The 15,335-nt window shown below is 45.1% G+C and overlaps 1 protein-coding gene across 1 annotated transcript; it reads left to right on the top strand.

Moving 5' to 3' along the window:
• Positions 1 to 4,241: 4,241 nt before the first annotated feature.
• Positions 4,242 to 14,939, top strand: LOC106567525 (uncharacterized). The gene is made up of 6 exons (XM_014136882.2): positions 4,242 to 4,507; positions 10,990 to 11,144; positions 11,317 to 11,369; positions 12,070 to 12,167; positions 12,377 to 12,545; positions 12,689 to 14,939. Exons 2-6 carry the CDS (start codon positions 11,000 to 11,002, stop codon positions 14,126 to 14,128), a joined length of 1,905 nt encoding a protein of 634 aa, XP_013992357.1. The 5' UTR covers positions 4,242 to 4,507; positions 10,990 to 10,999; the 3' UTR covers positions 14,129 to 14,939.
• Positions 14,940 to 15,335: the final 396 nt, after the last annotated feature.

The raw sequence follows: 15,335 nt of genomic DNA, 5'->3' as shown, positions 1-15,335 counted from the left end.
TGTGAGGAGGAGAAGGGGCCGAAGGTCCAGCTGCCTTCTGAGAATTCATAGGTGATCGAATAAACCCCCACTTCCCTCGATTCTGGAGCAAACTTGCAATCTTTGGACAATAAAATCGACGAGTCTGGACCACCTATACTCCACACACAGAGACGCATACAAAGCTCATCAATAAGTGCATTGATGACATCGTCCCCACAGTGACCGTACATAGAAACCCCAACCAGAAGCCATGGATTACAGGCAGCATCCGCACTGAGCAAAACCATCAAACAGGCAAGGCGTCAATACAGGACTAAGATTGAATCGTACTACACTGGTTCTGACACTCGTCGGATGTGACAGGGCTTGCAAACCATTACAGACTACAAGGGAAAGCACAGACAAGAGCTGCCCAGTGACACAAGCCTACCAGATGAGCTAAACTACTTCTATGCTTGCTTCGAGGAAAATAACACTGAAACATGCATGAGAGCACCAGCTGATTTGGAAGACAGTGTGCTCACTCACTCTGCAGCCGATGTGAGAAAGACCTTTAAACAGGTCAACATTTCCAAGTCCACAGGGCCAGATGAATTACCAGGTCGTGTACTGTGAGCATGCGCTGATCAACTGGCAAGTGTCTTCACTGACATTTTCAACCTCTCCCTGTCCGAGTCTGTAATACCAACATGTTTTAAGCAGAGCATCATAGTCCCTGTGCCCAAGCACACTAAGGTAACCTACTTAAATGACTACCGACCTGTAGCACTCACGTCTGTAGCCACGAAGTGCTTTGAAAGGCTGGTCATTGCTTACATCAACACATTATCCCAGAAACCCTAGACTCACTCCAATTTGCATACCGCCCCAACAGACCCACAGATGATGCAATCTCCATTGCACTCCACACTGCCCTTTCCCACATGGACAAAAGGAACACGTACGTGAGAATGCTATTCATTGACTACAGCTCAGCGTTCAACACCATAGTGCCCTCAAAGCTCATCAATAAGCTAAGGACCCTGGGACTAAACACCTCCCTCTGCAACTCGATGGGCCGCCCCCAGGTGGTAAAGGTAGGTAACAATACATCCGCCACGCTGATCCTCAACACAGGGGCCCTTCAGTGGTGTGTGCTCAGTCCCCTCCTGTACTCCCTGTTCACTCATGACTGCACGGCCAGGCACAACTCCAACACCATCATTAAATTTGCCGATGACACAACAGTGGTAGGCCTGATCACCGACAATGACGAGACAGCCTATAGTGAGGAGGTCAGAGACCTGGCCGTGTGGTGTCAGGACAACAACCTCTCCCTCAACGTGATCAAGACAAAGGAAAGGAATGTGGACTACAGGAAAAAGAGGACCGAGCACGCCCCCATTCTCATCGACAGGGCTGCAGTAGAGCAGGTTGAGAGCTTCAAGTTCCTTGGTGTCCACATCACCAACAAACTAACATGGTACAAGCACACCAAGACAATCATGAAGAGGGCACGACAAAACCTATTCCCCCTCAGGAGACTGAAAAGATTTGTCATGGGTCCTCAGCTGCACCATTCGAGAGCATCCTGACTGGTTGCATCTCTGCCTGGCCTCCAACTGCAAGGCACTAAAGAGGGTAGTGCGAACGGCCCAGTACATCACTGGGGCCAAGCTTCCTGCCATCCAGGACCTCTATACCAGGCGGTGTCAGAGGAAGGCCCTAAACATTGTCAAAGACTCCAGCCACCCTAGTCATAGACTGTTCTCTCTGCTACCGCACGGCAAGCGGTACCAGAGCACCAAGTCTAGGTCCAAGAGGCTTCTAAACAGCTTCTACCCCCAAGCCATAAGACTCCTGAACATCTAGTCAAATGGCTACCCAGACTATTTGCAGTCCCCCCCACCCCCTTTTTACACCACTGCTTCTCTCTGTTGTCATCTATGCATAGTCACTTTAATAACTCTACCTAGGTGTACATACTAACTCAAATAACCGGTGCCCCCGCACATTGACTCCGTATCGGTACCCCCCGTATATATTTTCCCTATTGTTATTTCACTGCTGATCTTTAATTACTTGTTACATTTATCTCTTATTCTTATCTGTATTTTTTGAAACTGCATTGTTGGTTAGGGGCTCGTAAGTAAGCATTTCAATGTAAGGTCTACACCTGTTGTCGGCGCATGTGACTAATACAATTTTATTTGATTGCTCATCTTTCCCTCGAGCCTGACTAATATCCAAGTTCCTGCCACTGATAAACATTCACGTTTTTTATTTAATACATTTTAGAATAAGGCTGTTACGTAACAAAATGTGGAAGGGGTCTGAATGATTTCCGAATGCACCGTATTTAGTTATTAAGTAATTAGTAAGTAATAAGTAATAGCACATTAGTATAGCACATAGGATAGCACATAGTAGTCAGTGACAAATATAAAAGCTGGGCTTCGTTAAAACCATGGAAGGGATACCAAAATAATAGTTACAGATCAACTCTCCGGTACTAGGTACTGCCCAGCCTATGGGTTTATTCTTATAGTGGATATAATGTTGAAGATTGTTTCAAAGTTACAAATTCAACTATTTTCCACAAGGTTTTTCTTTGTTGAAAACTGGTTACAATGATGACTGAATCTTGTGGTGGAAATTTCACCCTTAAAAAACAACAGTTTCGTTGATGACTTTTTTCAAATCCAGTGTATTTTCCATGTAGATTCCACTTCACAAAATTTAGACAAATTACATTGAAACAATGTTTATTCAACCAGTTTGTGCCCAGTGGGTTGCTTCTATGGGCATAAGGCCACATACACTGTATATACAAAAAAATGTGGACACCCTTTCAAATTAGTGGATTCGGCTATTTCAGCCACACCCGTTGTTGACAGGTGTATAAAACCGAGCACACAGCCATGCAATCTCCATAGACAAACATTGGCAGTAGAACGGCCTTACTGAGGAGCTCAGTGACTTTCAACGTGGCACCGTCATAGGCTGCCACCTTTCCAACAAGTCAATTTGTCAAATTTCTGTCTTGTTAGATCTGCCCCAGTCAACTGTAAGTTCTGTTATTGGAAGTGGAAATGTCTAGGAGCAACAACGGCTCAGCCACGAAGTGGTAGGCCACACAAGTTCACAGAACAGGACCGCTGAGTGTCTGTCCTCGGTTCCAAACTGCCTCTGGAAGCAACGTCAGCACAATAATTGTTTGTCAGTAGCTTCATGAAATGGGTTTCCATGGCTGAGCAGCCGCACACAAGTCTAAGATCACCATGCGCAACGCTAAGTGTCGGCTGGAGTGGTGTAAAGCTTGCCGCCATTGGACTCTGGAGCAGTGGAAATGCGTTCTCTGGAGTGATGAATCACCCTTCACCATCTAGCAGTCCGACGGATGAATCTGGGTTTGGCAGATGCCAGGAGAACGCTACCTGCCCCAATGCATAGTGCCAACTGTAAGGTTTGGTGGAGGAGGAACAATGGTCTGGGGCTGGTTTTCATGGTTCGGGCTAGGCCCCTTAGTACCAATGAAGGGAAACCTTAACACTACAGCATACAATGACATTCTAGACGATTCTGTGCTTCCAACTTTGTGGCAACAGTTTGGGGAAGGCCCTTTTCTCTTTCAGCATGCCAATGCCCCCATGCACATAGCAAGGTCTATACAGAAATGTTTTGTCGAGATCGGTGTGGAATAACTTGACTGTCCTGCACAGAGCCCTGACCTCAACCCCATCGAACACTTTTGGGATGCATTGGATCGCCGACTGCAAGCCAGGCCTAATTGCCCAACATCAGTGCCCAACCTCACTAATGCTCTTGTGGCTGAATGAAAGCAAGACCCCGCAGCAATGTTCCACCATCTAGTGGAAATCCTTTCCAGAAGAGTGGAGGCTGTTATAGAAGCAAAGGGGGTACCGCCTCCATATTAATGCCCATGATTTTGGAATTAAATGGTTAACGAGCAGGTGTCCACATACTTTTGGTCATGTAGTGTACTTCCCTCAAAGATGTTTACATTCCACCAATTATCAATGTATGCATCAACACAGGAGACGGCATTGACAAAAAACTATTATTGACAACAAGTAAAAGTATGCATGAGTGAATGGCTGTCGTTACCAATAACGAACAAAACACCTTTTCTCAGCAATTTTTTCTATATTCTGGCTAATTATGTGGACCATTCTGATGCCACGCCTTTGGCACGCTGCCACGAGCAGGTTGGACTGGTCCGACTTCCAACTCCCAGCATGAAGCACTCTGGGTATAAACCTCCCTGAGAGCGTTGGTCCGAAATGTTATTCAGGTGCACATACCAGGTGTGTTTTAGTATATATGTGTGACAGGGAGAGGTGACAATACTGTCTTGACTGTGGAGAGTGGGAGGAGACATACAGAGACAGGAGCTGAGTCTGTATTGTAGCTACCTCTCTGGAAATATAAACCCTGATCTATAGAGCCTGTGGATTCGCTGTAGCCTGGTGCAGAGGCCTGAGACTGAGACCCATCCATCTCCATTCTGTCTCTGAAATCACAGGTGAGCAGCTCCACTAAATACTTGTGTTACTTTCTTACGGCTTGGTTGATGGTTCTGATATCATCTTGGTTTCTTCCCAATCCACAAGTCTTTATAGGTGAGAGGAGGCACTGATGTGGTTAAATCTTGGAGCCACTAATACTACTCTTGGTACTGATGGTATTTCCAATACAATGTATACGCCATATTCTTGTCTGATTCTTGTCTGATTCAGAGTCAAATTTCCATTAAATGTCATACAATTATTCAATACAGGGGATAAAAAGGGTATGGGAATTCAATTTGGATATGACATTTTTTTCCTTTAAAGTTTGAAGTTGTTATTGTCACGTACACTAGTACAGCCTTTCTTGCTTGCTCTTTCCCAACAATGCAGTAGTACATATTAGTTGTATTATAATTTTTTTTAATAAAAAGTCCAGTGGACCAAAAACACACTAGAAAAATAAATAATAAGAACATAATGAGTAAGCTATATACAGGGACAGTTCCAGGGTCAGTGCCAATACCATATTTACAATGTGCAGGGATACTGTAGTGGTAGGGTTAGATATGTATAGGGGTAAGGTGACAAGGCATCAGGATATATTATAAACAGTGTAGCAGCAGTGCATTTGATGATTGTATGTGCATGTGTAGAATCAGTATGAATGTGTTTGTGTTATATGTGTGTGTGAGCAAATTAAGTATGTGTGTGTGTGTGCATGCGTGCATGAGTGTGTCAGTGTGAGTGTCTGTGAGTGAGTGTGTAGAGTGTGCATAAAGTCAGTGCAAAAATACCAATAAAATAGAAGGGTTAATGCATATAGTCCATGTAGCCATTTTGCCATCTATTTAGCAGTCTAATGGCTTGGGAATAGAAGCTGTTTGTCACGGTTATCGTCGGTGAAGGAGGACCAAAATGCAGCAGGACTGTGTTTGTTCATTTTGAACATTTATTAAATCAAAATGAACACAAAAACAACAAAACGAACTCACAATACACCGACAGTCTTCTCAGGCTCATACATGCTAGACAAGAAACAATCTCCCACAAATACACAGACAAACACACCCAACTAATATAGGACTTCCAATCAAAGGCAACACCAAACAGATGCCTTCAATTGGAAGTCCACCCCAATAAACTCAACATAGAAACAGATTACCTAGACTAAACATAGAATTACATAAACAAGGAACAGTGCCCAAAAACCCCGGAATACATAAATCAAATGCCCTTTTTAGAAAAACCACCACCCCGAACCACATAAACCAAATACCCTCTGCCACGTCCTGACCAAACTACAATAACAATTAACCCTTATACTGGCCAGGACGTGACAGTACCCCCCCCCCCCCCCCAAAGGTGCTAACCCCGGAAGCACCTCAAAAATAACAAAAACCCCAAATAACAACAAAAAATTCCCCCTAACTAAAGGGAGGGAAGGAAGGGTGGCTGCTGTCAACGACGGCACTGTGCTACACCCCCCCTCCCCAACCCACCTATATCTGGAGGTGGCTCTGGTTCAGGCAGTTCCGGGCAGACGACCCACCCCGGCAGCTCCGGGTAGACGGGCCACTCTGGCAGACCCGGAAGACAGTCGGGCCACTCTGGCAGACCCGGAAGACAGTCGGGTCACTCTGGCAGACCCGGAAGACAGTCGGGCCACTCTGGCAGACCCGGAAGACAGTCGGGCCACTCTGGCAGACCCGGAAGACAGTCGGGCCACTCTGGCAGACCCGGAAGACAGTCGGGCCACTCTGGCAGACCCGGAAGACAGTCGGGCCACTCTGGCATCGCCGGACAGTCTGGCCACTCTGGCATCTCCGGGCAGTCTGGCCACTCTGGCATCTCCGGGCAGTCTGGCCACTCTGGCATCTCCGGGCAGTCTGGCCACTCTGGCAGCTCCTGACTAGTGGGTGGCTCTGGTGACTCTTCACTGACGGGCGGCTCGGGCGACTCTTGACTGACGGGCAGCTTGGGCGACTCTTGACTGACGGGCAGTTCGGGCGACTCTTGACTGACGGGCAGTTCGGGCGACTCTTGACTGACGGGCAGTTCGGGCGACTCTTGACTGACGGGCAGTTCGGGCGACTCTTAACTGACGGGTAGTTCGGGCGACTCTTGACTGACGGGCAGTTCTGGCGACTCTTGACTGACGGGCAGTTCTAGCGACGTCGGACTGGGATGACGCACTTGAAGCCTGGTGCGTGGTGCTGGTACTGGACGTACCAGACTGGGAACACGTACCTCCAGGCTAGTGCGGGGAGCTGGCCTGGGGCTCCATTCTTGCCCCGCAAAACTGCCCTTGTGCCTCCCCCCAAAAAATTATTGGGGCTGCATCTCGAATTTCCTAAACTCTTCCATCGCCCTGGAAACGCTCCTCCTTAACTCGGCCCATGTCCATCCTTCCTCCTCGTTCCTCTGCTGCTTGGTCCTGGTTTGGTGGGAGATTCTGTCACGGTTATCGTCGGTGAAGGAGGACCAAAATGCAGCAGGACTGTGTTTGTTCATTTTGAACATTTATTAAATCAAAATGAACACAAAAACAACAAAACGAACTCACGATATACCGACAGTCTTCTCAGGCTCATACATGCTAGACAAGAAACAATCTCCCACAAATACACAGACAAACACACCCAACTAATATAGGACTTCCAGTCAAAGGCAACACCAAACAGCTGCCTTCAATTGGAAGTCCACCCCAATAAACTCAACATAGAAACAGATTACCTAGACTAAACATAGAATTACATAAACAAGGAACAGTGCCCAAAAGCCACGGAATACATAAATCAAATGCCCTTTTTAGAAAAACCACCACCCCGAACCACATAAACCAAATACCCTCTGCCACGTCCTGACCAAACTACAATAACAATTAACCCTTATACTGGCCAGGACGTGACACTGTTCAGGAGCCTGTTGGTGTCAGATTTGATGCTCCGGTACTGTTTGCTGTGTGGAAGGTGAGAAAACAGGCTATGCCTTGGGGGGCTGGAGTCTTTAACATTTTTCCAGGCGTTCCTTTTACACCGCCTGATAAAGAAGTACTGGATGGCAGGGAGCTCTGCCCCAGTGATGTACTGGGCTGTCCGCACCACCCTCTATAGCACCATGTGATTGATGGCGGGGCAGTTGCCATACCAAGCAGTGATGCAGCCAGCATGGTATGGCAACTGCACTGCCATCAATCACATGGCGCTATAGAGGGTGTTGCGGACAGCCCAGTACATCACTGGGGCAGAGCTATATAACTTTTTGAGGATTTGAGGGCCCATGCCAAATCTTTTCAACCTCCACAACAACCCCGTCGATGTGGATGGGGGCGTCCTCGCCCCTCTTTCTCCAGCAGTCCACGATCAGTTCCTTGGTCTTACTAACGTTGAGGGAGAGGTTGTTGTCCTGGCACCACACTGCCAGGTTTCTGACCTTCTCCATGTAGGCTGTCTCATCGTTGCCGGTGATCAGGCCTACCATTGTCGTGGCGTCAACAAACTTGATGATGGTGTGGAGTCGTGCGTGGCCACGCAGTCTTGGGTGAACAGTGAGTACAGGAGGGGACTAAGCCCGTCAGGAAGTCCAGTTGCAGAGGGAGGTGTTCTGTCCCAGGGTCCCAAGCTTGGTGAAAGGTTTTTAAATAAAGTGGTAAATTGCTGTGATTTCACATTTCACATTGAATTGCCCGAAGCTATATTAGTTGTCTTGGAAATCCCAGACCTAGGGGAACAGCAATGTGCAAAAGAACAGTGTACGCTGGAACACTGTTAACATTGTGAGAGGCAAGCCGTCTGCTTAGGGAGACCACTATTCAGGGCCGTACTCCAGGCATAAGCGGCATAAGCGGTCGCTTAGGGTCCCTGGCCACTAGGGGGCCCACGATCAACACACTTTAAAAAAAAATGTTTTATGTAGGAACTCAGTCGGGGTCTCAATTAACTGTTGAGAGTTAGTATAGTAGAATACACAAGGTGCAATTATAAAATGTGGTTGTACATCAGCAGTTTTTCTGTCATGTCAGTTACTGACAGTCACTCAATTAGCCATGTCAGTGAAAATGCTTGGATTGGTAAGTTTGTCTAGCTATCTAAACTTGTGGTAATCTTGGCCAAATACCGACAGGGCACCACCAGGGGGCCCACATTGATTTTGTTATTCCCCCCCAATTTTTTTTTTGTAAATGTATAAGAAATTACAAACTGAAATATCACATTAACATAAGTATTCAGACCCTTTACTCAGTACTTTGTTGAAGCACCTTTGGCAGCGATTACAGCCTCGAGTATTCTTGGGTATGACGCTACAAGCTTGGCACACCTGTATTTGGCGAGTTTCTCCCATTCTTCTCTGCAGATCCTTTCAAGCTTTGTCAGGTTGGATGGGGAGCGTAGCTGCACAGCTATTTTCAGGTCTCTCGAGAGATGTTTCCTTTGTGCGTGACGCTTGGAATTCAGATCAGAGCATTTTGTTTCTCATGGTCTGAGTCCTTTAGCTACCTTTTGGTAAACTCCATGCGGGCTGTCATGTGCCTTTTACTGAGGGGTGGCTTTCATCTGGCCACTCTACTATAAAGGTCTGATTGGTGGAGTGATGCAGAGATGGTTGTCCTTCTGGAAGTTTCTCCTGTCTCCACAGAGGAACTCTGGAGATCTGTCAGACTGACCATCTGGTTCTTGGTCACCTCCCTGACCAAGCTACTTCTTCCTTGATTGCTCAGTTTGGCCAGGCGGCCAGCTCTAGGAAGCGTCTTGGTGGTCCCAACCTTTTTCCATTTAAGAGTGATGGAGGCCACTGTGTTCTTAGGGACCTTCTTAGGGACCATTTCTGCTGCAGAAATGTTTTGGTACCCTTCCCCCAGATCTGTGTCTCGACACAATACTGACTCAGAGCTCTAAGAACAATTCCTTCAACCTCATGGCTTGGTTTTTGCTCTGACAAAACCTGTCAACTGTGGGACCTTATATAGGCAGGTGTGTGCCTTTCCGAATGTCCAATCAATTAAATTTACCACAGGTGGACTCCAATAAAGTTGTAGAAACATCTCAAGGATGATCAATGGAAACAGGATGCACCTGAGCTCAATTTCGAGTCTCATAACAAAGGGTCTGAATACTTGTGTAAATAAGGTATTTCTTTTTTTATATATATATATATATATACACATTTGCAAACATTTCTAAAAACCTATTTTTGTTTTGTCATTATGGGGTATTGTGTGTCGATTGATGAGGGAAAAAAAACGATTTTATGAATTTTAGAATAAGGCTGTAATGTAACAAAATGTGGAAAAAGTTAAGAGGTCTGAATACTTTCCAAATGCGCTGTATGTCAACACACAGGCGATTGTGTCAGTCTAGATGCTTACTCTCTACCTGGGTGCCTCGGAAACCAATTGCTGGTTGTGGTTCTATTCAGCAACACAGAGTGAAACTGAAAAATCTGTCATAATTAACTTAACTTTGCAAGAGACCCCGAAAACACATTCACAGTGTGATGAAAGGGACATATTTTTATACTTTGTGTACTGCCTCTTTCGTGGTTGATCTTTAAGGTCCTTGTGCATAAAATATGTGAATTAAATGTTCATGAAATAATAAAACAAACAAAATATTTAAACATTTAATTCACATATGTAAGAAATAGACCATGAAAGAGGACCTTATCAGAATCTATAAAACAGACATATCTCTCATAGAGATTAAATGTTGAGTAACAAAGTGGCACACAGATGTGAGTGTACCATATTCCGTCTCTGACTCTCCTCCACTCTCCAATCTCATAGCTCGGCAGGGCACATATGTCATTTATCCAATGGTCTTTTTAGAAGGGTGAAATGTTACACAACATTCAGATGTAAAAGTTTTGTGTATAACATGATTGTCCATTTAGCAGAATAGCGGGTAATGTTGGGTTTTTATGTTGCATTTCTATCTGTAATGTTGTGAACTGAATACAGCCCTAGTCTATGATTGATCTGTCCTTTCCAATAGAACAGAAAACAGAACAGTTTGCCAATTGTGACAGCCTTGGGTGTTGACAGGGACAAACACATGGTTGAGTTCGATCAGTGGCCAAACACATAGGCATGTTTAACCATGATCAGTCACACATTGCGTTGAGAACAGGGTTGTGGTGATATTTAGTTATCATCATCAGTTCTATTTTGGAGCATGGTTACTGTAAATCAACTGTTGGCAATTGAAGACGGGTTGAAATGTGTATAGTAGTCAAAGTGGTTTTATTTGTCGGTTCATCAGTCAAACTCATTGTTTGATTTGTAGGGAAGCCTCAGTCAAAATGTTGAATGTGCATTGTAAATACTGTACAGTATGTTGTTGATGTGTGAGAGATTATTGCTTAAAATACTGTTAGGCTACTGTACCTTTTTAAACTATGAATGTCAATGATGAATGTACAACATGATGCTGTTGTCTTCTTCAGTATGTTGTGTAAACATTGTGGTAATGTTGTGGGTGTATTGTGTGTTTGTACTCAGGCAGAAAAAAATGGCCCATGGAAAGAACCAGGATGAGAGACCCTCAGAACAGCGCGAAGAATTGGGAGAGGAGACCTTCCTCAAAGACCTCCATCTGTACATGAAGAAGAGAAATACACCCATAGAGAAAATACCACACCTGGGCTTCAAACAGAGTGAGTATACTGTACTGCAAATAAAAATGCACATGCACGCTTGCATGCGCACACACACAGACACAGGCAAGCATGCACACACATACAGTGCTTGCACGCGCATACACAGTAATTGAGATCTCTCAGACTGGATGTACAGCTGATATTTTGTTTATTGCTTCTATATTTCTAGTCGGTCTGTTCATGATGTACAAGACTGTGAAAAGCTTGGGTGGCTACCACCAGGTAAAATAACAATAACATTTCTAATATGTATTATTTGTGCACTCTTGATTTCTGATTAAAATAGGTGTGAACAATTCATATTTCAAGTCAAATCACAGATTCAACAGAAAATCATGTTAATTTGTATTTAAAGTAAACTATCCTCCTGTCACTTAAATATCACCCATAGCCTTATGTCTGAGCAGGAAATGTAATATATATTTATTTAGTAAACTGAGGTATACCAACCATTTGTGTCTGTGTCAAAGATCCATTTCTTTCTCACGGAAGTTATTGTTTTTATTTGCTTAAGGAAACAATCTCAAATGACTGTAGCAGCGGCAGGGAGATATTACTAGTGTCATATGATACAGATAGGCAGTATGTATTATAGCACTTTGGTAGCTGCTACATTGACAGGCTGCCAGACTGGCATTCCTATCAAGGTTTTGATACAACATGATCTCTCCTTGACAAGTTTGGAGGGATAAGAGTCAAACCACTCTTTATCAAGAGATACAACAACAACTATTAATGATATTGACTAGAGAAAGAAGCGTATTATTAAACTTGTCTATTATACATCTGTGCATGTGGTTAGATGGTTTATTATACCTGTTAGGATGTTGTTAAAACTTGTAATGTATGGCATCACATTTCATGTATGTCTATGTTACATACAGTATACAATGGTGTTAAAATAATCCTGAATCTTTCCCAGGTGACGGCCCAGCAGATGTGGAAGCAAGTATACAACACCCTGGGAGGAAACCCCAGAAGTACCAGTGCAGCCACCTGCACCCGTAGACACTACGAGAAGTAAGTCAGAGAAAACTTATTATACAAGCGTGTCTGTGCTCGCGTGTGTGCTTGAATGTTTGTCTGCATATACCTGTGTAATTGCGCATAACGGTGGATGCTTGCATATCTTTGCATGACTTTGACACAGATAATGCAAGTACATTAAGTGTATGTGTGGTATGTGTAAATCAGTTCAGAATCTATAAATGTTCTTTATGTTGCCTTAGGCTGCTTCTGCCGTATGAGTGTCATGTAAAAGGAGAAGACTACATGGAGGTACTGTCACAATGCCAGCAGAAGCGTTTACATTACAGTAGGCTCAGTGAGCAGGACGAGTGCCCTAGGACAGCCAAGCGTAGCATGACGTACAGAGCTCTACAGACATCCCTGCACCAGGTACTGTACACTAAGAAGCAAACATACACACACACACATGCACACTAGCATGTGACAAGCACTAATACACCGATGAAGACACAAAGACACACGCACACACATTTAAATGAATTGACTAACTCATTGTTGTTCTGTTCTCTCAGAACACCCATAACTTCCTGACAGACTCCAGAGTGAGGATCATCCCTATGCCTGTGCACTACCGTCAGTACTACCACCACCCCGTCCACCCCGTCCACCCAGATCTGCTCCCCTATGTCCACCCACCTCTGACCCCCAGCAGCCACCCCAGCAGCCTCCCCTCCCCTCAAGGACAGACAGAGAGGGCCAAGCAGCCTCTGGAGCGCCTACGCTTCCTGGCCAATCAGTACAAGGACTCCTCAGGCTGGACTGAGCCACTCAACCTCAGTCACAAGAAGGCTAGTCAGGAGTCAGGCGGTCACCCTGCTTCATCCTTCGCCCCTCCTCCCTCCAACAACTCCCCAAGGTTCTTGAATACGGTCTCACCTCTGTACCCCGCCAAGGGACTGGTTAAAGATGAGGGCTGTGAGACGCCGGAGGGAGAGGTGCCCCTGGGGAAAACCTACCACTACCCCTTGGGGACCAGAGACGACTACGTCATCAACCTCACTTCCTCCTCCTCTGGCGGTTCCTCCCGCAGCCCGACCTCAGCCTCCAGCCCAGGCATGAAGAAAGAGTCCCCCGTCCCCTCTCCGCTGAAGAGTTGCAGGGATAGTGTCCCCTCCATGGTTCACATCCCCAAACTCCAGAAGAGAGAGTACCCAGATTGGCCCAGGGGGAGGTGGAGAGGGGAAAGCCCCAAGCACAGTCCAGGGCCTCTCAATTCTAGTCACGCTCTGCGCAGTACCCCCAGAGGGACAGAGGGAAGGATGGAGATCCAGATCCCCCTGGCAACGCTCCATGACTGGGTAAAAGGAGTTCTGCTGTGTGGGCCTGCTGGCACCCGGCCTGGGGATCTATCACTGCAGGGTCCAACCATGGGCCAGACCCCAGGCTCAGAGCCCAGGGAGAGGGAAAGGGCACAGGCCTGGTCTGACACCTCTCCCACTATTGCCACCCATGCTGACCAGGTCTTCCACAACCATCACAAAGACCAGGACAGGGGTTCTGGGGATCTGAGAGAGAGGAGTCTGGAGAGGCACAGGAACCTGCCTAGGCCCACCACCACCACCTCCCCTAGTACCAGTCACCGCCGCCCCATGGCGCCCTACCAGTTCTCCAGCTACAAGCCTCAGCCATCAGGGAGCATCGTCCGTAACCCGGACAGCTGGAATTTGGATCTCCGGGAGGACGCCAGGAGGTCCTACCACCCAAAACTCATGTACCCACAGGATCTATTGGATAAAGCCCAGCCAATCCCCTTAAAGATCCACCCCAGCAGCCAGGCTCTGGAGCAGGATAGTGTAGGCCACACATCCCCGGGCTATTGTCCAGGCACATCACTGGGAAGGGTGGAGAACCCTTACATGGCTCTAATGGTGAACCCCTCATTTCCTTCTCTGGTGCCACTGACACCTGAGGAGTTAATGAAGTTAAAGAGGCTCATCTCAAGCTCTTCATGAATAGAATAGAACAGCAGGACAACAACCTGCTAATTAATATAAAATATGATGCACTCTGGACGAAAATCTGTTACATGTCAACATTGACATTGGACACTTAAAAAGCCCTCATTACTGTTCAAAATCAAGAGACAATGTAGCACTACTGTTGACTAACTTTTTAAGTACTTCAGAAAATGAATTTAGTCTTTTAATCTTCTGTATTTTTATCCTTTGAAGCTTGCTAACAATTTATTGTGGACTGGAGTGAAAAAAAGGTTTTTCCTTCATCTCAGCGGTTTGTTTTGAACATGAAGTAGCATCGAAAAAAAATGATGTAGCCTGATAATGACAGTAAAAAAGCTTGAAACGAATTATACAAGTTTACTACCCAGACAGCAAAGGGACATTTTATTGAGTTCTGCTTGTAATTTTGTTGAGAATTGTGACTTCTACAATTCTTTTAAAGAATTGTTGAGAGTTGTTGTTATGCCAGTCATTCTTGTTGTTATGCCACAAACTCTAATTTTCAATGACAGTCTAGGAACAGTGGGTTAACTGCCTTGTTCAGTGGCAGAACAACAGATTTCTACTTTGTCAGCTCAGGGATTCGATCTTGCAACTTTTTGGTTACTAGTCCAACGGTCTAACCACAAGGCTACCTGCTGTTTTTGAGGAGGAACAATTATATAACAATATAAAAGATACACTGTATTCTGAATTTGTGAATGTTTTTATATATGTTTGTAAATGTCATATTTTCTTCCTATTCTTATTTTACCACGAGTAATGTTGGATTATTTTAATCCTTTTCAAGTTTACAAATTTTCACACAATAAATATTCAGATGTTTTATCGAATGACTCCAGAATTGTCTATTATTTCCTCCTAATATTTACATACAGTTGAAGTCGGAAGTTTATATACACCTTAGCCAAATACATTTAAACTCAGTTTTTCACAATTCCGACATTTAATCCTAGTAAAAATTCCTTGTCTAAGGTCAGTTAGGATCACCACTTTATTTTAGGAATGTGAAATGTCAGAATAATAGTAGAGAGATTTATTTATTTCAGTTTAAATTTGTGTCATCACATTCCCAGTGGGTCAGAAGTTTACATACACTCGTAGCATTGCCTTTAAATTGTTTAACTTGGGTCAAATGTTTTGGGTAGCCTTCCACAAGCTTCCCACAATAAGATGGGTGAATTTTGGCCCATTCCTCCTG

The sequence above is a fragment of the Salmo salar genome, chromosome ssa01, assembly GCF_905237065.1.
Source record: "Salmo salar chromosome ssa01, Ssal_v3.1, whole genome shotgun sequence".
NCBI classification, from domain to species: domain Eukaryota; kingdom Metazoa; phylum Chordata; class Actinopteri; order Salmoniformes; family Salmonidae; genus Salmo; species Salmo salar.
Note: the sequence above shows the minus strand (reverse complement) of the source record. Positions and strands in the feature narration are given on the sequence as shown.

Coding starts and splice junctions, on each gene's coding strand:
- LOC106567525 (XM_014136882.2), top strand. CDS start 11,000: ATGGCCCATGGAAAGAACCAGGATGAGAGACCCTCAGAACAGCGCGAA. Junction 11,145..11,316: donor ACACCTGGGCTTCAAACAGA/GTGAGTATACTG, acceptor CTATATTTCTAG/TCGGTCTGTTCATGATGTAC. Junction 11,370..12,069: donor GCTTGGGTGGCTACCACCAG/GTAAAATAACAA, acceptor AATCTTTCCCAG/GTGACGGCCCAGCAGATGTG.